Source organism: Physeter macrocephalus, chromosome 1 (assembly GCF_002837175.3).
Source record: "Physeter macrocephalus isolate SW-GA chromosome 1, ASM283717v5, whole genome shotgun sequence".
Taxonomy (NCBI): domain Eukaryota; kingdom Metazoa; phylum Chordata; class Mammalia; order Artiodactyla; family Physeteridae; genus Physeter; species Physeter macrocephalus.
In genome coordinates this window covers 78,944,248-78,963,852 of record NC_041214.2, presented here as the reverse complement: position 1 = coordinate 78,963,852, position 19,605 = coordinate 78,944,248, and the positions used below count along the sequence as shown (strand labels likewise).

Here is a 19,605-nt window from a genome sequence, read left to right as displayed (position 1 = left end):
CTCTATTTACAATAGCCAGGACATGGAAGCAACTTAAGTGTCCATCGACAGTTGACTGGATAAAGAAGATGTGGCACATATATACAATGGAATATTACTCAGCCATAAAAAGAAACGAAATTGAGTTATTTGTAGTGAGGTGGATGGACCCAGAGTCTGTCATACAGAGGAGAGTAAGTCAGAAAGAGAAAAATAAATACCATATGCTAACACATATATGGAATCTAAAAAAAAATGGTTCTGGAGAACCTGGGGGCAGGACAGGAATAAATGATGCAGACGTAGAGAATGGACTTGAGGACACGGGGAGGGGGAAGAGTGAGCTGGGATGAAATGAGAGACTGGCATGGACATATATATGCTACCAAATGTAAAATAGATAGCTAGTGGGAAGCAGCCACATAGCACAGGGAGATCAGCTCAGTGCTTTGTGACCACCTAGAGGGGTAGGATAGGGAGGGTGGGAGGGAGATGCAAGAGAGAGGAGATATGGGGATATATGTATAGCTGATTAATTTTGTTATAAAGCAGAAACTGACACACCATTGTAAAGCAATTATATTCCAATAAAGACGTTAAAAAATAATAATAAATTAATTTTAAAAATAAAGCTAAGGAAGTAAAATATATAGTATATTAAATGGTGCTAAGAGCTATGGAGAAAAATAAAGCAGGAACGAAAGATGGGGAAAACAACAAAACAAAATTCAAGTGAAATCACTTTCTTGGTTCTCAGTCAAAATGCTGGCTCTATACTACTTTTGCAGAAGCCACACGAGGAAGACCCATACTCCAAATTTTTCATTTTTAAAAAATTTGGCCATTCTGGCTGAGCTGAAAATCTCCCATTGAAATAGATTCTAAAATATAGTGTTTTTTCCTAAATATTTAAGCTACTCATAGAATAATTTGAATATAATTTATGTGTGACCTTAACTGAAATCTGACCTAATTTTAACCTCTCTTCCATTCTGTTGCCTGAGTGGCTTTTAAAAAATAGACCTGGTTATGTTACTCTACTACTCAGAAAGCCTTCAGCAATTTGAAATCAATGTCCTTAACTCGGCATTCAGTACTCCCACAAATCTGGCTCCAGACTACTCTCTGGTTCTAACCTTGCCTAAAAGTCCCGTGGTACCCATCTTCATATCTTTGTTCACCCAGTCTCTTCTGAGAATGCCCTGTCCACTTCATGTCTGCCTTTCAAAACCTTACTCATTTTTACACCCCAGTTCAAATGCTACCTCCTTCATGGGGCATCCCCAGTCCCCACCTTAACCCCACTCTCATCCTAGTTTTACTTCTTCCCTGTTATTTTACTTCTTCCCCACTCTGTGCTTCCTAGAGCTTCATATCATTGCCACAGCATTAATTACACTTTTCCTTGTGTTAGCAAATGTTTGGGAAGTAATAGTGAATAGTGCTTCAGGAAAAGTAATACAGGTTTTTGAGCCAGACTAGACCTGAGTCAAAACCCTGACTCTTAGGCAAGTCATTTAACTTTTCTGACTTTCAGTTTCCTCATCTGTAAACTGAAGAAGATAGTACCAAATCTGCATGGACTGGTAGGGGAGAGCATATGAGAATATGCAGTAAAGGTCTTTAATAAGGGGTAGCTATTATTACCACAGTTATTCATATCCTGTCCCCAACTAGTTCATCAACCGTACCTAGCAACATCTTACTCTCCATAGTGTTTTCTGAATTGACTGGAAGCAGCCCAAATTGATGGCATCTGCTGCCTAGATCTCACTGAGCTATTAGTTTTCCAACATCTGTTTTGAATTTCAGAAAGAAATGTCCATTTTTAGGCAACAGCAGCGTTTTCCTGTGGCATTTCAATATGTCTCAATCCTGAAATGATTATAACTTGTGCTTGATTGAATCCAAGTCAGCAAAGTCATGGAGAACAGCCCAGCTCACAAGCACATCCACTTTACGTAGGCCTAAGAGAGAATAGCCCTCTGTACAAAGAGCCCAAACACCAAGGAACACTATATCAGCTTTTAATGACATTGCCCTTTGTTCAGATGTTTAAATTATGGCAGTAATAGAGCTTGAGAAGCTCTTAATTATCCACAATACTGTGAGACAGAGAGAGTGCAGAAATCCTGGTTTTCTTTGATGTCTAGAGTACTGGTAACTACTCAGGATGTTATAATGACAATTATTGACTCCCTTCTCTTGACTCCCAATTCCCTTATAAACTAAAAAAAAAAAAAGAAAGAAAGAAAGAAACGCCACAATTTTCTCCCGTAGTTTCTAAATTATTTCCTACGGAAAGCAGAATTTTCTAAACTACCATGCTTTATGAATCCAGTCTCTGTTTCAGCACCAAGGACAGAACCCTGCCAGGCTTGATGCCCACCCATCCCATTTAATTAACAAAATTTTAAATGTTTTAAAATTTCTGCTTAGATGTTTATTCGATCATCTAATATATTGGTTTTCTGAACACTGGTTATATGTCAGGCCTTGATATGGTATACAAAGACAGCTCTCAAGGTTGAACTGAGGCAGGAGATGAGCAAGAAAGGCAAGTTAATAAATATAACACCATATGACAGGTGCTGTTACAGAGTTATGTACAAGCCATGTGGGAGCCAGGGGAGGGAGTGATTAACTGACTAATAAAGGAAGGCTTTTCAAAGGAGTTGACATTTGAGCTGAGTACTGAGAAATGAGTGAAGTTTGTAATACAGAGAAGAGACTCCATGAAAAAGTACAGAGCATATTTAGAAATATGGTTTGATGTGGCAGAAAAATGGAGTGAATGAAAGGTTAAGGGAAGAGATAAGGAATAGGCTAGGTCAGATCACCAAGTACTTGTATACCAAGCTAAGGGTTTAGGCTTTATCCTGGGGAAGTTAAGAGCTGTGTAAGGGTTTTGAGCAGAGACATGATCTAATCAGATTTGTGTTCTAGAAAGATAGTTCATACAGCAAGAGACAAAATATACTAAAAAATAAATAAATGAGAAGGCAGAAGGGCAGATAACGGTGACATTCCTCCATGTGGTTCTGGAATGAGGGCTCACTCCATCATAATCAGGATTAGACACGGAGAATTTACTTGGCCCAGCTCCCATTCACTGTTCACCATGTTTCACATATGGATTATGTCTCTCCAGATTCTTCCAAGAAGATAAATGATGTCTTGGCTGAATTTAATGAGGGTGGGAGCCTCAAACAATATGACCCACATGAGGTAAGAACATTTTCATTTCAAGCCTTTAAAAACCCCACGTTCTAGCCTTCCCATAATTTGTTCCTCTCTTAGAAGTTTAGCTCACTTTGAAGAACATGTTTCTTGACATGTTTTCTCCCAAGTTTCAAGTGAGCCATTGTTGCTATCTGGAATCATAAGTTCCTCAAGTCCATTCACCTTCTCACTATCCTAGAAGGCCACATCATACCTTCTCTTCTCTCCTCAAATCTCTCACTCCTCCTGCCTTCCTCAATTCCCATTTATCAACTGTGTTTTCTACATCACTGAGAAAATAGAAACAGTCAGAAGCAGTCTTCCCCCAAATCCTCACCTTATGTGCCCACCTAGCTGTACCTTTTCTCCTGTAATTAGGGACAAGCTCTCCATGCTCTGATCTCAGTCTAACACCTCCGCTTGTGCACTCAGTCCCATCCTCTTTGGTCTATTGACGGGCATTGCTTCAGCAACGTATTTCTCTCTCACTCTCACTCCATCTCCTTCCCATCAGCTTTCTCTATGTATTAGATCTTCCTCATCAACAAATAAACATACTGTTCTTTCTCCTACATTAAAAAACATTTTTCTGGCTCCACTTCTCCCTCCAGTTATCACCTCATTTCTCTCCTGTCCTTTATAGCAAGTAAGCTGTGCAAAAGATGTGTCTATACTCATTGCCTCCAATTTCTCCTCTTCCCGCTTTTCTGAAAGCTCTTCAAGCAGCATGTAACCCCCACGCCTACACTAAAATCACTAGTCAAAATAGCCAAGGACCTCCATGTGGCTAAAACTCAAGTCATTTTACTCAACAGCATTGGACCTGATTGGTCAAATCTTCCTCCACTTCCTTCACTTGGCTTTCAGGACGCTATACTCTTCTGATTTTCCTTTTACCCCTTTACTTGACATTTCCACTTAAAAATCAAATAGGTATCTCAAACTTAACATAAGCTAAACTGAGCTCCTTGATCTACCTCTATAAAACCTGTTTTTCCAGCAGTCTTTCCCATTTCAGTAAATGACAAGTCCAGTCTTCAAGTTATTCAGCCTAAAACTATGGAGTCATCATTGACTTTTCTCTTTTTCTCACATCCCACATCTAATTCATCAGCAACCTCCATCATTTCTACCTTCAAAATACATCCCAAATCCAGACACATCTCACTACCTGCTCTGCTCTCACCCTGACCTGAGGCACCACCATATTTTGCCCAGATTATTGCAATCATCTCCTCATTAGGCTCCCTGTTTTTGCTCTTGACTTTGAAAGTCTATTCTTTACACACATCCTGAGGAGTCTGTTAAAACTGAAGTCAGATCATGTCACTGCTGTGTTCCACAGTCTTTTATGGTCTGCCCACCTGGTACTCAGAGTCCAAATCAAGGTCATTACAATCTGCATCTCCCCTACTATCGGACCTCATATCTTGCTACTCTTTTTCCCATTTTTTCCCAGCCATATTAGCCTCCTTGATGCCTTCATACAAGCCAGGGCTGCTCTAACCTTAGCACCTGTGCCCATGCTCTGGCCTCTTCTGGCAATGTTCCTCCCTCAGATATCCATATCATTCATTCCTTCACCTCCTGCAAATGTTTGCTCAAATCACCTTCTCAGTGAATGTCACACTCTCTATCTAAAATGTTAAACCCTCTTTCCTGACACTTCCTATCTTCCTGCTCTGCCTTATTTTCCTCCTTAGTGCTTCTCACCATCTGTCACACTGTATAACTTACTTATTTAATTGTCTGTCTCCCTGACTAGAATAGTTTTGTTCACGGCTATGTCCCCAGTGCCCAGAAGAGTATCTGGCTCATAGCAGGCACTCAACAAACATTTGTTGAATGAATAAATGCATGCAGGACCTCCTCTACTTTCAAATTCAGCTCATCTAATGTTTCTTGAGCATCCAGGCACTGTGCTGGATGCCGTAGAAGATATGAAGATGAGGAAGCATAGTTCCTCCCCTCCAGAACTTACTTCCTACTGGCAGGGCCAAGTTTAAGAGCCATGACCCTGGAGGTTATGCTCTTACGTTAGACTCCTAGCTTTGCTGCGAACCAGCAATGTGGCCTTGAATATTTCACCTCTCTGAGCCTCAGTTTCCTCTTCTGTGAACTGAATATATAAAACAACCAAAAAGAAAGACCTTGAAGCTTGCAGATGAGTGAATTAAATGCTTTTTGCAAAATGTCTAACACTTTAAGGACATTTAAAAATAGTGCCCATTATTATTACCCTTCTATTACCTTTCCCCAAAATGTTTTAAACTCAACTCCCTTTTCCCTGGTCCTGGGTCCTTTTATGAGGGCTAATAGCAGAAAAGCAACTGATCAGCAGGACAAACTTGGAAGGAGGCTGGCCGCTTATTTATTCATATTGTCATCCTTTCAACAAACCCTGAGTCAGCTCCTTCTCTTCTGGGCCCTGGAAGTGAATCAACAGAGCCCACACCCTCGAGGTACACCTGAGAGGTGCTTTGAATAAAATGCAATGATCACCTGAGAATGAAGCAGGAGGAAGGGTGCCAGAACAGGAGCCCGATTGAGAACGCACCTTTCAAAGAACATTCCTGAGGAGGAACCATGTGGAAATGATGCCAAAGCCAGCAAAGAACTTGCAGACCCCCAGTCCCCACCCCCACCTCCAAAAACACAGGAACAAAGACTGGCGGGGACTGCTCCTCAGCCTGTCGGCCCTGAAGCTGACGAGAGTGGGAGGGGAGCAGTTTGGTCAGGGCTGCCGAGCGTGTGAAGGCTGTAGGAGCTTTCAGAAGCAGGCCCCTGCCTCCATCAGGCTGGCCCCCGCTTTTTATGCTCTGGCATTGCCATGTCCTCGGGGAGCTCCGTCACTCTGATTTCATTCTCTCTCACAATGTGGCTGGCTTCAAGTAGGTATAATGTCCCAGCACGGGGTTCAGAAACAACAAGTGTTTAAATTCTCTTGAGTTTGATGGCTTACTGCTGCTAAAACGTCTCAACGAGAAATGAGTTAGCTGTGGGAATGGGCAGGTTGCTAGGAAAGGGTGGCTGGGAATCAAAGTTTACGGAGTGGCAGGGCTGCATCTGGCCGTGACAAGCGTGCCCTTTTGCCCATCGGCACTGAGTGATTCTCTGGAGAAGAGAGCACCGCTGAAGATGGCCAGAAAACAGACGGAAACAGTGCAGCCAAAAAGGTAGGGGGGCCTGGTATCACCATGATCTTAGACTCAGACACACCTTAGCACAAAGCACAGCTCTGCCACTTGCTTTATGACTTGAGCAAGTTATTTATGTTCTCAAATTTTTTTTCATCCACAAAATGGCACTAATAGTACCACGTCACACTGTTGTTTTGAGACGTAAGTAAGATCGCGTATGTACAATGCTCAATAAACTCTCCATCAAGTTCTCCTTCCTTCTTTGACCTGTGGAATAATGAACAATTGCCTAGCTAGTTTCCACATGAACGTTGCAGTTTCTGGGGAAAAAGAAAAAATGTCTGAACAATGGCAGTGTCTAAGATGTTACTCAGGGCTCTGAGAATTGTTAGCGTGCTACACAGTGGTTGTTTATCTGGTTTGGGCAGAGTACGAGCCACTCCCTACCCATCACACATGTACCAAGCACCTGCCCTGAGCCTGGCCTGTGCTCATAAAGAACTTACTCTTTTGCAGTCCAGATATCACTTTGAGAATGGCCCTCAGTCACATTTCCTTGCCTACTGAACTTAGGGTGCTTAGAGGGAATGGCAGGGAACGCGATGTCAGCACCAGGGCATGGGACAGATCAGATACTAGAGCAGGAGCACTGGACTAGGAGTCAAGACGATCAGGCTCCTGGTTTCGCTTTGCTGCTAGCCGGCTGGGGCAAATCAGTAAAATTCCAGAGTCTCAGTGATGTAAGGAGATCTAGTCTACTCTGAGCTCTTCTGACATGAATGTTCTGTGTTTCTGGGCTTATTTTATGCCATTGTGTTCCCCAGGATAGGGCCATAAATGGTCGGACATGTGTTCAGTCATCATTGTTTTCTAAGTTCTCATAATAGTTTGTCAGTTCTTCTGCTGTGACACTCACCACTGTTGACCCTGTATTAGAATTATTTCAATACCTTTCCCACTGAGTCTCTTAAAGGTATGGAATCATGCCTAATTCACTGGTGTGTTCTCCAGTGGTGCCCAGCACTGTGTCTTGTACCTGGGAGACTCAGTACATATATATTGACTGAACAGACCCCACAATGATTGATGACAGCCAAGTGTACCAACTAGAAACCCAACGTCCATTAAAATACCTATTAGGAAATACCGTGATAGGTGGTGTGGAGGATACAAAGATGAAATAAGACATTTCCCTACCTTCCAGGAGCTCTAGATCTAGTCAAGGAACTAAGGTGTGTATGTCATGAACAACTATATGTTGCGAGGGCAGCAGATATGAGTGTCCCAAGTCAGGAACCAACGTGGAAATGTATAGCAGTTCAGGCACAGGAGGTCATACCAGGCTTCCTGGAAGAGGTGGCATCTGAGTTGGGCCATAAAGGATAGCTGGAATTTTAACAGGTAGAGAAGAAAACAATTCATGTAAGTACATGGAAGCTTGGCCAGGAAAGAACACAGAGATCAGTGTGGGCAGAATGTGAAGGTACACACAGAGAATAGTAGGAGAAAAGACCAGAATGGTCTCCGAACTTGAAATAGCTACAAATCTAGGTTGGAGTGGGATTATGGTAGGGCTGTGAATCCCAAAGGACTCAGGGAGTGCACAGGATGATCCACTGGACTGTAGGAATCCTGCATATTAGACCTTCTGTTTACATTGATTTTTATCTCATCTAATTTCTTTGTGTGTCTTTTATAATGTATAGTAGTGGAGCACAGTAGTACATATATATAGTGTATAAGTATAGATAAATGGCAATGTATGCTTGAAAATCTTACAGAAGGGTGCATGGTTTTAAAAGTTTGGAGACAAGTGATCTCAACTCTCCCATGGGCAATTAGAAGCCATGGAAAGTGTTTGACTTGGGAAGCAGTCTGATCAGAGCTGTGCTTTGGGAAGATCACCTTGGCAAGGATGGAAAAGATGAGAGGACTAACAGATGGAGGTGGAGGCAAGGAAGCCTTTGAGGGGTGTTGCAGTTGTCCAGATAGGACACATGGAACAGGAGTCGAAAACCAGGAGCATGGGGGACTTCAACAGCCGTCTTGTCGGGGTGGGGCCGACAGGCAACGGATACAGAAAAGATATTGATATGACAGATGTTGCGAAAGAACAGCGGAAAGAAGGAAGGGAGAAGAATTGATCTCAGACAACTGGGAGTTCAAGCTGAGCCTGGAATATTTGGAGGATAATGCTGCCATTGACATGAACAGAAACTGTCGGGTCAGGAAGAGGAACTGGTTTAAGGAAGAATCCAGTAGAAGTTTAGAACTTGAGATCTTCTGGTCCAGCATTCACAGTTTGCTAAAGAAAAACCTGAGGTTCAAAAAAGGAGGAAAATGTGGTGGACCTCAGACCAGCCACAAGGTCTCCTGAATCTCACACTGATCTTGTTTGAAGATCTTTCAGCTTTGGTTTTTTAAGAGCATTATGTAAGACTTTGTTTAACTGAATTTCCTTTTTTATTAAATCATTTAGTATACGCTGTTTTCCAGAAATATGCTGATAGTTTTCAATATGAGGCCAACCAGAAAAAAATTAACAGGACATTTTGGAACTCAAAAAACTATATGTAAAACAGTACTTGTCGATTAAAATAGTGCAAAGGAAAGGACGATGCAAAAAGAGCCTTTTAAAATAAATTAATAATAAAGATGAGAAGATCTAAAAAAAAGACCATTGAATTTGTGACATTCAAGAGAGCAGATTCAGAGGTGATGCGCTAGAATCCAAATTGAATGGATTAAGGAGGTGAGGAGAAGTGTGAAAAGGAAGGGAAGAAGCACAGGCTAGTAGCTCGAGCAGCCAATAGTTTCTTTGGAAGAATGACCTGAACGTGCTTGCAGGTAGACAAGCAGGTGCTGGGAGATGCGATCAGAGGCAGGGAGGGTGGAATTGCAGGTCATGGTGGGTTCCACTGGGAAAGTGGGAGGAAAAGATTTTGCTGATGTGTACTGGGAAAAAGAGGATGTGTGTGGAAGGGACATTCTGAGGTATTGAGGCAGTGGAGACAGAGAGGGACAGAAAGAGTACGAGAGAGACACAGAGATTCTGGGGCAGGACAGGCAGAGAGATAGAGATTGATGGCTGTCACAAGAAATGTGAGTCCACCATTTGCTTAGAGATGTCTTCATCTGGTAATGAGCCTTCATCATCGCTCTGTCCAACTGAATCAGGCTTCCTTCACTCTGCTAAAGAGATGTTTAAATAGCCCAGCCTGGGGCTAAGGAGAAACTGCCTTGCAAGCTCCCTCCCAGTGGGGTCCAGAGGGCATTGCTTGTTTTAAGGACCAGGACTTTGTATCCAAAACCTGATCGTGCGCGTGCCAGCCAACTCTGTTTCTGGAAAGGCTCCCAGATCTCCCAGAAGGGACAAGGGGTTAAATGCTACCAACATTTTCAGAGAGAGCCAAGTAGGCTCCCAAAAAGGGATTTTATCTCTATTATTCACAAAAGCCTGCACAGCAGATCTTGGAGGAGTGCTTCCTCAGATGATTTCCAGGAGCATCTGCTGATTTGATGAAGAATCTGATGCCGTCAAAGCACAAGCCAGTGATGACTCACTGCGCGCTGTTGTTGCCAAGTGTTTGCTGAGTGCAGCAGCCCTTCCTGGCACAGTTCTCCCAACCTGGGACCAGAAGCCAGGCAGCACTGGGTGACATACAGCAGGGAGAGGTTTTGGCATGTTTCTTGGTTTTACCTTCTGTCCTTGGCTTCCTGCTCTTCTCTCCTGGTGCCTGAAACCTTCACAAGGACATGTTTTGAGAGCAGTCGAGCCAGACACACACCCTCCCCTGTTATCTTGCGGGTTGTCCAAAGAAGGTCAGTTATGAAAGTAATGAAAGATGGAGCCTGTTCTTTTTTATTTTCTGAGACCTGAATCCTCAGGAATCACATCCCTCATGGCATAAGCAGAAAATTGACGTACCGCAGAAGAGCGATTTCTTTCCATTGTGTTTTCAACTACATCTTTCTTCATCTTTTTTTTTTATTACGATCCAGTTGATTTATGATATTATATTGGTTTGAGGTATACAGCATAGTGATTCAATATTTTTATAGATTACACTCCATTTAAAGTTATTACAGAGTGATGGCTATGTTTCCCTGTGCCGTACAATATATCCTTGTTGCTTTTTATTTTATGCATAGTAGTTTGTATCTCTTAATCCCATACCCCTGTCTTGTCCTCCCCACCTCCCTCTCTCTACCATTCTTCTTCACCTTACCTAGGATTTCAGGGCACTGACCTAGTCCTGCTCGTTAGAGACAAGACCCTCATGTGGTCCCCGACTCAGGCAGAGCCCTCTCCCAGTGCTCAGTCTTCAGCACCCCCTTTTCTTCCTAAACTTAGACATGTCTTGTTACGAAAGCCTCCCATGGTTCCACGGCCCACCAAGCCCCAACACACAGCCATCAGCGTTTTCTCTTCCTCACGTCCTGCCCCCCTCTTCCTATGCTTGTCACCCTCTATCAACTCCCAGGCCTTTTCATTCCTGCCCCCACCAATCACTCCACTCCCTTCTGCTTCCCCTTCCATTGCCAACTCCCCCATTCCTTCCTTCTCCTTCTCTCCTGCCCTCTATCTCTTCACTTCTCTCCACTGACCTTTCCCTCTTCATCCCTTCTCAGCCTGTTAGCTATGACGTCTTCAAGCTGTTCATGAGGGCGTACCTGGAGGTGGACCTTCCACAGCCACTGAGCACACACCTCTTCCTGGCCTTCAGCCAGAAGCCCAGACAGGAGACCCCGGACCACCCAAAGGAGGGGGCCAGCAACAGCGAAGCCAGTGGCCCAGGTACGTGGACCAGCATTCCCCAAGATGGAAGGGAGATTTTGCAGCTCTAACCCACTTGCCACAGGTTCAGCCTGCACTCCTAGATGGTCCTCTGTGCCTGGTAACTTCCCTATGGGGAAGAGGGGGGAACGGAGACCAGGGGACCAAGACTCCTACCCTTTCGGGAAGCCCTGTCTGATGGATCTCTCAGTAAGAGAAATAAAAAGGGCATAATTCCTGCCACTCAGGATCAGAGGAGAGGATGGGGAGAAGAGGAGGCACAAACTAATGTATGACAGGGGCGGGTGGGCCTTCCACAAAAGCTGCCGGTCCCTGGAGAGCACATTCAGCTCTTGGGCCCAGGCTGGGACTAGCCTGGGAGAGTCACAGGAGGGGAAGGGTGTGGTTACTGTCTTTCTGGAGTTTGGGCTATAATGGGGGAGACACTACCAACCCCAATAAGTGAGCATGAACCCAGCTGACACCAGAGACATGGGCAGAACCCAAGTGATCCAGACTTTGTGGGAAAGTCTCCTACCTGCCTCTCTAAAAACCTAGAGGCCATGGGCTGGTCACTACATCTTCTTTTTATTCCCCAGATTCCAACATACAGAATGCAGATAATGCTGCCAAAGCAGACGAGGCTTGTGCCCCTGATATGGGTAAGTCTTCAGGGGAGGAGTGGGCAGTACCACATCCTTGGGGAAGGGAGAAAATCTAACCAGCAGTTTTGTCTCCATGTAATTGTATGCCTTTGAACAGATCTTGTCTGCCTCCACCTCTGGGGCCCCTGACACTTAAATGTGTTGGGATTCTGAGGCTGGATGAAGGTTCTTGCTTCATTTGTCCCAAAACAGGGCAGGTCAGGACTTCTGACAGCTCATTAGATGTTTACTTCTGACGGGTCTGCCTAGCCAAAGAGGGGAAAAGGAGAAAGTGTACGGTGGGAGGAGGGGGGAGGGCAGAGGAAGAGAGAGAGACAGAGAGTGTATGGGAAGAAATGGCCGTAGGGCTGAGGTGGAGATGATGCTACCAGTGAATGGCTGAAGGGGGTTATGGAAAGAGGGTAAGAGTGTGCTCTGGTTGATTTCTCACAATATTTACATGCACTTGTTTGAACAGTTGAGAGGAGCAAGAGGAAGCCAGCTAATGTTGTTTTGAAGATCTATTTACCAGGCACCTGCTTTATTGCATGTTTCACCTTAGCCTTTGTAATCATGCCACGTCACACACTGAGGAGCTGAGGCTTTAAGAGATTACATACCACTGTGCGAGCTGAGAAGCTAGGGATTCAATCCAGAATTGTACATCCTCCAAGCGGCTGCTCTTTCCTGCACCAAGATAGGAATCAATGGTCTCTCTTGAGGTGCCTGGACTAAGGTGTGTCTCCATGTAAAGGCACCAATTTGGTTAGGTCCTAGTGGAATGATCAAGGCTGCATTTCCAGTGGAGGCACCATCATGATGCCTGGCTGTCCATGCACCCTCTTTTGGGTCGTGACTGATGTGGAAACTTCCCTGGCACATTTATCAATGGGAGGCCATCCCTTTGTTGACAGGCACAGTCCCAAGTGCAGAAGCTCCTAGTAAAACTGGAAAGAGCAAAGATTATCCTCCTTGATCTCTGTTCTAAGATATAATACAAATTTCCTGGACACTATCAACCTAAGCTGGGTCAGGTAATAAGCATATTGGTTAAGAATCTGGACTTCAGAGACAGACTTCCTGGGTTTGACACCCAGGTCTGACAACACCTAGCTCTGAAACCTTGGGTATGTATGTTTGAACAATGTGCCTCAGTTTCCCCATCTGTAACATGAGATGACAGTAAGTGTTGATATGAAGGTTAAGTGAGTTATGTGTGTAAAACACTTGGTATAGTGCCTGGAACAGAGTAAATGTTCAGTAAATATTAGCAATTGTTATTCAGGCCACCCTCCAGAAGTACACCCTATTCTCAACTCATCATGTCTGCCAAGATCTCCTTCAGTCTGCACCCTCAGTCTCCAATTGTGTCAGATGGGCATCCTCGTCTCATGGAAGGACTCTCAGGGACTGTCTCCCTCCCAGGTTGCTCTTGGAGCTTCACATACAAAGACTCAGAGAGACAGACCTTACTTCCTTTGTATTATTGTTTGGAAAAGATTGATGCACATTGGTGAATTCCAGCTCTTGGGATGTGCCCAGGGGATAAAGGTGCAGTTTTCTTGTATCTTTCAATATATTTTATATACGTACATACACACATGGCAGAATAGGTAAGAGATAATACAACTGAATGAGAACTAATTGTAACAGAGACTTAGGATGAGAGAATTTCTTCAAGTGGGTGCTAGATGTAGTTCTCATCTTTTTTTCCAGTCATTGCCAAAAGGGCAACTAGAGGATTATAGAGTTTTCAGTGTGTAACTGAAAGACTGATGAGATCAAAAATTCACTCTGAATGGAAAGCAGAACATGGTTGGGAAAGGAGAATTGCCTCTGGACCATTAGCTCAGCAAAATCCAGACTTCTCATAGAGCTCCAGAAAGCAAGGATTAAGAGTATTGGTGCCTTCCTGAGGCCTTCAGGGACAGCAGCAGGGCAAGACTGTGCGAAGTATAGGCTCACCCACCCCTCTGCCCAACATCTCACCCAGGTGTGCTAGGTCTAGGGCCCCTTGGTCAAATGGATTAAAGTCATAAATAAGTCTTAAATCTTATTTGGAATAGAGAGGGCATTTTATGACATAAATCATTCTCATGGTAGAAAGAAAAGGTTCAAACTGGAAGCTTTGAGATTAATCTAAACTCTTAGCAAAAAAATCAAAGAAAAACATCTTTTTCTTTACCCAGATTCTTTACCAGAGATGTTCTTAGTCCAAGTATCTGGAACTTCAAGAGGAACCTGAGAGAAGTTACACTCCATTCCCTGAGGTTCCAAATTGTCTGGGCAGGGTTTGTTTCAGTGGCTGACGTTTCCAAGGCACCAAACAAGGACTTAGTGAGGATCCTGTCATTATGTGATATTTGAGAAAAGATAATGAATGATGATAATAAACGTTGGCTGGCTTATTTGACCACCATGTTTATTTGCAATATCTGTATCATTTGGGGTCTCAGAACAACTTCCAGAGACTTGCTCCTGGAGAAGTGATTTGTCATGCACTGTTTTCCCGTGCATGCAGCATATCAGTCTCTTGTGGTCCAGTCATGAAAGGGCAGTTATCTGACTGCTGGCCCAGGGAGGTATACAGCATTTTTTCATCCTCTTTTGTAACTTGTGATGTTAAGTAGCAAATCCTTTTCCTTTTGGGCCACCTTCCATGAATGTCTTAATTAGATGCCTCTATTCACCAAAAACAAGAATGTAGGGACAGGCGGACACCACAGAGCAGGGCCTCTGCCAACAAGGAATCACCTTAGATCAGGCCATCTGTTGAAAATTCCACCCTTTTCCTGTTGCCCAAGAAGAAGAAACTCTATTCTCATTTGATATGGTTGTTTATGCCTATCAGATCAAGCTCCAACCTCAGATCTAGAACAACCCGCTTTAAGTTATTCATTCCCAGAGCCAGGTGGGGGCATGGTTGGGTCCATAAGCACAGCAGACAGGGGTTTCACCGAGTCCAGAGGTCGGCTCAGAGCCTTGAGCAGCATGTCATTGTCAGGATGTCAGCTCAGGAAGGGCTGAAATCACCCTTCCACGAATGCCCATGAAAACGTGGGATAAACAATGTGAACTTCATTCTCCTGGTTTTTATTTAGTTCCTCAGGCTGTTGAGATGGTTCAGCAGCTTGGACTGTTGGAGTCTCAAGGAAAGTCCCTCCATTTTTTAAATTATTTTTTTCCAGTTTGAAAAGTAACACATTGTATCAATAAAAAATTTTCTGAAGAGTACAGAAAAACTAAAGAAACAACAAAATCACCTAAATCTACCAGTGTGATCACACACACACACACACACACACACACACACACACACACACACACACACACACACACACACACACCCCTATACATATGTATCCTTGTAGGGTTTTTTCCATAAATTTTTTACAGAGCTGCAATCAGACTGTATATATATAATTTTGGATCCAGCTTTGTTTTTCACTTAGCATTATATTCACAAACATTATTCATGTCATTCAAAACTTTTGGTAAACATCAATTTTAATGCAAGTCTGTCTTTTAACAGATGAAAAAACTGAGGTTGGGTGTAGGGAATAAGCCTTCTTGTGCAAGATCACACACCATTTAGCACAAACCCAGTTTTCTGCCTCTAGCTTGGCGCTCTTTCCACACAGCCCAACTGAAAGGTAAGAAGTAATGCAGAGACTAAGAGAGAAGGTGGAACAAGTCAGCTCTGCCCAAGAACCCTCATTTAGAAGGGTATGTGATGTGGCACCTGGGCAAAACCTGTGTGCTCTGGAAGAGGGTAGTCCCTGAGGGATGTACTCGGATGGGTGTGGGTTAGGGGTATTTCATGTAAGGCAGCATGAGCAGGTAGGACACCAGTGGGACTGTGTGTCACTCAGTCCCTCTGGGCCGCAGCATTTCCACTGCTGGACTGAACAGTAGACCTCAATGAGGACTAGAACAATGGCTCAAGATCCAGTCAAAGCTCTGGTAACCAAAGGATCTTTGGAAAAGGCTGTAATAACGTTTTTTTAATTGAAGTATAGTAGATTTATAATATTGTGTTAGGGACTTCCCTGGTGGTGCAGTGGTTAAGACTCCGCGCTCCCAATTCAGTGGGCCCGGGTTCAATCCCTGGTCAGGGATCTAGATCCCACATGCATGCTGCCACTAAGAGTTTGCATGCCACAACTAAGACCCGTGCAACCAAATAAATAAATATTAAATATATATATATATAAAATATTGTGTTAGTTTCAGGTGTACAGCAAAGTGATCCAGGTATATATTTTTTCAGATTATTTTCCATTACAGGTTAGTACAAGGTACTGGATATATTTTCCTGTGCTATACAGTAAATCGTTGTTGCTTATCTGTTTTATATATGGCAGTATGTATGTGTTAATCCCATACTCCTAATTTACTCCTCCCCCCACTCCCTTTCCCCTTTGATAACCATCAGTTTGTTTTCTATGTCTATGAGTCTGTTTCTGTTTTATAAATAAATTCATTTGTATTATTTTTTAGATTCCACAAATGAGTGATATCATGTAATATTTATCTTTCTCTGTTGACTTACTTCACTTAGTATGATACTCTCTAGGTCCACCCACGTTGCTGCAAATAGTATTATTTCATCCTTTTTAATGGCTGAATAATATTGTATTATTTTCAACAGATGGCCTGATCTAAGGTGATTCCAGAACTTGGCTCTTCCTTGTTGGCAGAGGCCCTTGTATATATATACACCACGTCTTCTTTATCCATTCGTCTGTCGATGGACACATAGGTTGCTTCCATGTCTTGGCTATTGTAAATAGTGTTGCTATGAACATTGAGGTGCATGTATCTTTTCAAATTAGAGTTTTCTTCTCTTCCCAGAACTGGGATTTCTGTATCATATGGTAGCTCTAGTTTTAGTTTTTTAAGGAACCTCCATACTGTTTTCCATAGTGGCTGCACCAATTTACATTCCCACCAACAGCGTAGGAGGGTTCCTTTTTCTCCACACACTCTCTAGCATTATTTGTAGACTTTTTAATGATGGCTGTTCTGACTGGTGTGAGGTGATACCTTATTGTGATTTTGATTTGCATTTCTCTAATAATTAGTGATGTTGAGCTTCTTTTCATGTGCCTGTTGGCCATCTAGATGTCTTCTTTGGAGAAATGTCTATTTAGGTCTTCTGTCCATTTTTTGATTGGGTTTTCTTACATTCAGTTTTATGAGCTGTTTGTATATTTTGGATATTAACCCCTTGTCAGTTGCCTCATCTGCACATATTTTCTCCCATTCTGTAGGTCATCTTTTCATTTTGTTGATGGTTTCCTTTGCTGTACAAAAGCTTTTAAGTTTGATTAAGTACCATTTGTTTATTTTCACTTTATTTCTTTTGCCTTGGAAAAATGATCTAAGAAAATATTGCTATGATTTATGTCAGATAATGTTTTGCTTATGTTCTCTTCTAGGAGTTTTATGGTGTCATATCTTATATTTAGATGTCATATCTTATATTTAGGTCTTTAAACCATTTTGAGTTTACTTTTGTGTATGGCGTGAGGGTGTGTTCTAACTTTATTGATTTACATGTGGCTGTCCAGCTTTCCCAACACCACTTGCTGAAGAGACTGTCTTATCTCCACTGTATATTCTCCTTTGTTGAAGATTAATTAACCTCAAGTGTATGGGTTTATTTCTGGGCTCTCTATTCTGTTCCATTGATCTATATGTCTGTTTTTGTACAAATACCTTGCTGTTTTGATTACTGTATTATCTGAAGTCCGGGGGGGTTATGCCTCCAGATTTGCTCTTTTTCCTCAGGATTGCTTTGGCAATTCTGGATCTTTTGTGGTTCCGTATAAATTTTAGGATTATTTGTTCTAGTTCTGTGAAAAATGTCATGGGTAATTGGATAAGGATCACATTAAATCTATAGATTGCTTTGGGTAGTATGACCGTTTTAACAGTATTAATTCTTCCAATCCAAGAGCATAGGGTATCATTCCATTTCTTTGAATCATTTTCAGCTTCCTTTATCAATGTTTTATAGTTCTCACCTCCTTGGTTAGGTTTATTCCTAGGTTTTTTGTGGGGGTTTTTTGATGCAATTTTAAATAGGATTTTTAAATTTTTTCTGATATTTCATTGCTAGTATAAAGAAATGCAACAGATTTCTGTATATTAATTTTGTATCCTGCTACCTTGCTGAATTCATTTATTAGTTCTAACAGTTTTTGCATGAAGTCTTTAGGGTACTCTATGTAGAGTATTATGTAGAGTATTATGTTATCTGCACATAACGACAATTTTGGTTTTTGGTTTTTTTTGACAATTTTGTTTTAAAACAGCTTTGTTGAGGTACAGTTGGCATAAAATGAATTGTACATGTTTAAAATGTACAATTAATAAGTTTTTATGTCTGTATACACCGATAAAATCAGCACCATATCAATATAATGAAGATATTCATCAGCCTCAAAAGTTTCCTTTATCATCCCTTTCTCCCACCCTCCCTACCCACCCATCTCCATCTCCATGTCCATACAGCCACTGATCTGCTCGTTGTCACTGTAGGCCAGATTGCATTTTCTAGATTTTATATGAATAGATTGTTACAGTATGTACTCTTTTCCATGTGGCTTCTTTCACTCAGGATAATAATTTAAAAATTCATCCATGTTGTTGTGTGTATCAGTAATTAACATATTTTTATTGCTGATTAGTATTTCAGTATACAGGTAGATATTCCACAATTTGTTTATCCATTCATGTACTGATGGACAGTTGGGTTGTTTCCAGTTTGGGGCTATTAAAAATAAAATATGAACATTCGTATACAAATCTTTGTACAGACAGCTCTCATTCCTTTTGGGTAAAGACCTAGAGGTAGAAATGTTTAGGAGTATTATGTTTTCTTAATGACTTGACCTCTTTACCATTATGAAATGACTCTCTTTATCCTTAGTAATATTCTTTGCTTTGAAATTTACTTTATTATGATTGTATTCATAACTAATAGAGCCACTCTGGTTAACTAGTGTTGCCATGGTATATCTTTTTTCATTGTTTTACTTTTAATGTATTTGTGTCTTTATATTTAAATTGACTTTCTTATAGGAAGCGTGTTGTTGGGTTTTATTTTTTAATCCAATCTGACAATATCTGCCTTTTAGTTAGAGTTTTAGAACATTTACATTTACTGTGATAATTGTTATAGTTAGGTTTAAAACCACCATCTTGCTATTTGTTTTCTTTTTTCTATCTGTTCTCTTTTTCCCTTTTGCTCTTTTTCTGCCTTCTTTTAAGTTATTGATTTTTTTATGATTTCACTTTATCTCCTTTCTTATCTTAGTTGTTTTAACTATCACAGTCTACCTTCAAGTAGCAGACTTTCACTTTGCATATACTATAAGAAATTTACAACAACATACCTCCATTTCTCTTGCCCAGGTCTTTGTGCTTTTTACTTCTACATTTTACTTCTACATGTTATAAACCACACAACATGTTATTATTGTCACAGTTAACTATCTTTTTAAAAGATTTAATTAATAAGAAAAATATTCTTTATATTTATCTATTTATATTTATCAGTTCTCATCATTCTTGTGTATAAATCCAGGTTTCCATATAGTGTAATTCTACTGAAAGGATTTCCTTTACCGTTTCTTGTAACGCAGCTCTATATGGTTTGAACATTTGAAAAATTCTTTATTTAGCCTTTTAATTCTAAAGATATTTCACTGAGTAAAGAATTCTAGAGTCTGTCATACAGAGTGAAGTAAGTCAGAAAGAGAAAAACAAATACCGTATGCTAACACATATATATGGAATCTAAGAAAAAAAAAAAAGGTCATGAAGAACCTAGGGG

The 19,605-nt window shown here is 41.6% G+C and overlaps 1 protein-coding gene across 10 annotated transcripts in view; it reads left to right on the top strand.

Moving 5' to 3' along the window:
* DGKG (diacylglycerol kinase gamma) overlaps positions 1-19,605 on the top strand; it is a 201,980-nt gene that overhangs the window by 48,545 nt on the left and 133,830 nt on the right. For 9 of the 10 annotated variants that reach the window (XR_003680567.2, XM_028491932.2, XM_028491924.2 and 6 more), the window contains 3 exons: positions 3,131-3,207; positions 10,974-11,139; positions 11,718-11,780. Coding sequence is in view for 9 of the 10 variants with exons in the window: in XM_028491932.2 (XP_028347733.1) it covers positions 3,131-3,207; positions 10,974-11,139; positions 11,718-11,780 (306 nt within the window). In the remaining variant the exon portion in view is untranslated. The remainder of the gene's footprint in view (positions 1-3,130; positions 3,208-10,973; positions 11,140-11,717; positions 11,781-19,605) is intronic. The other variant, XM_028491928.2, reaches the window with a different exon arrangement.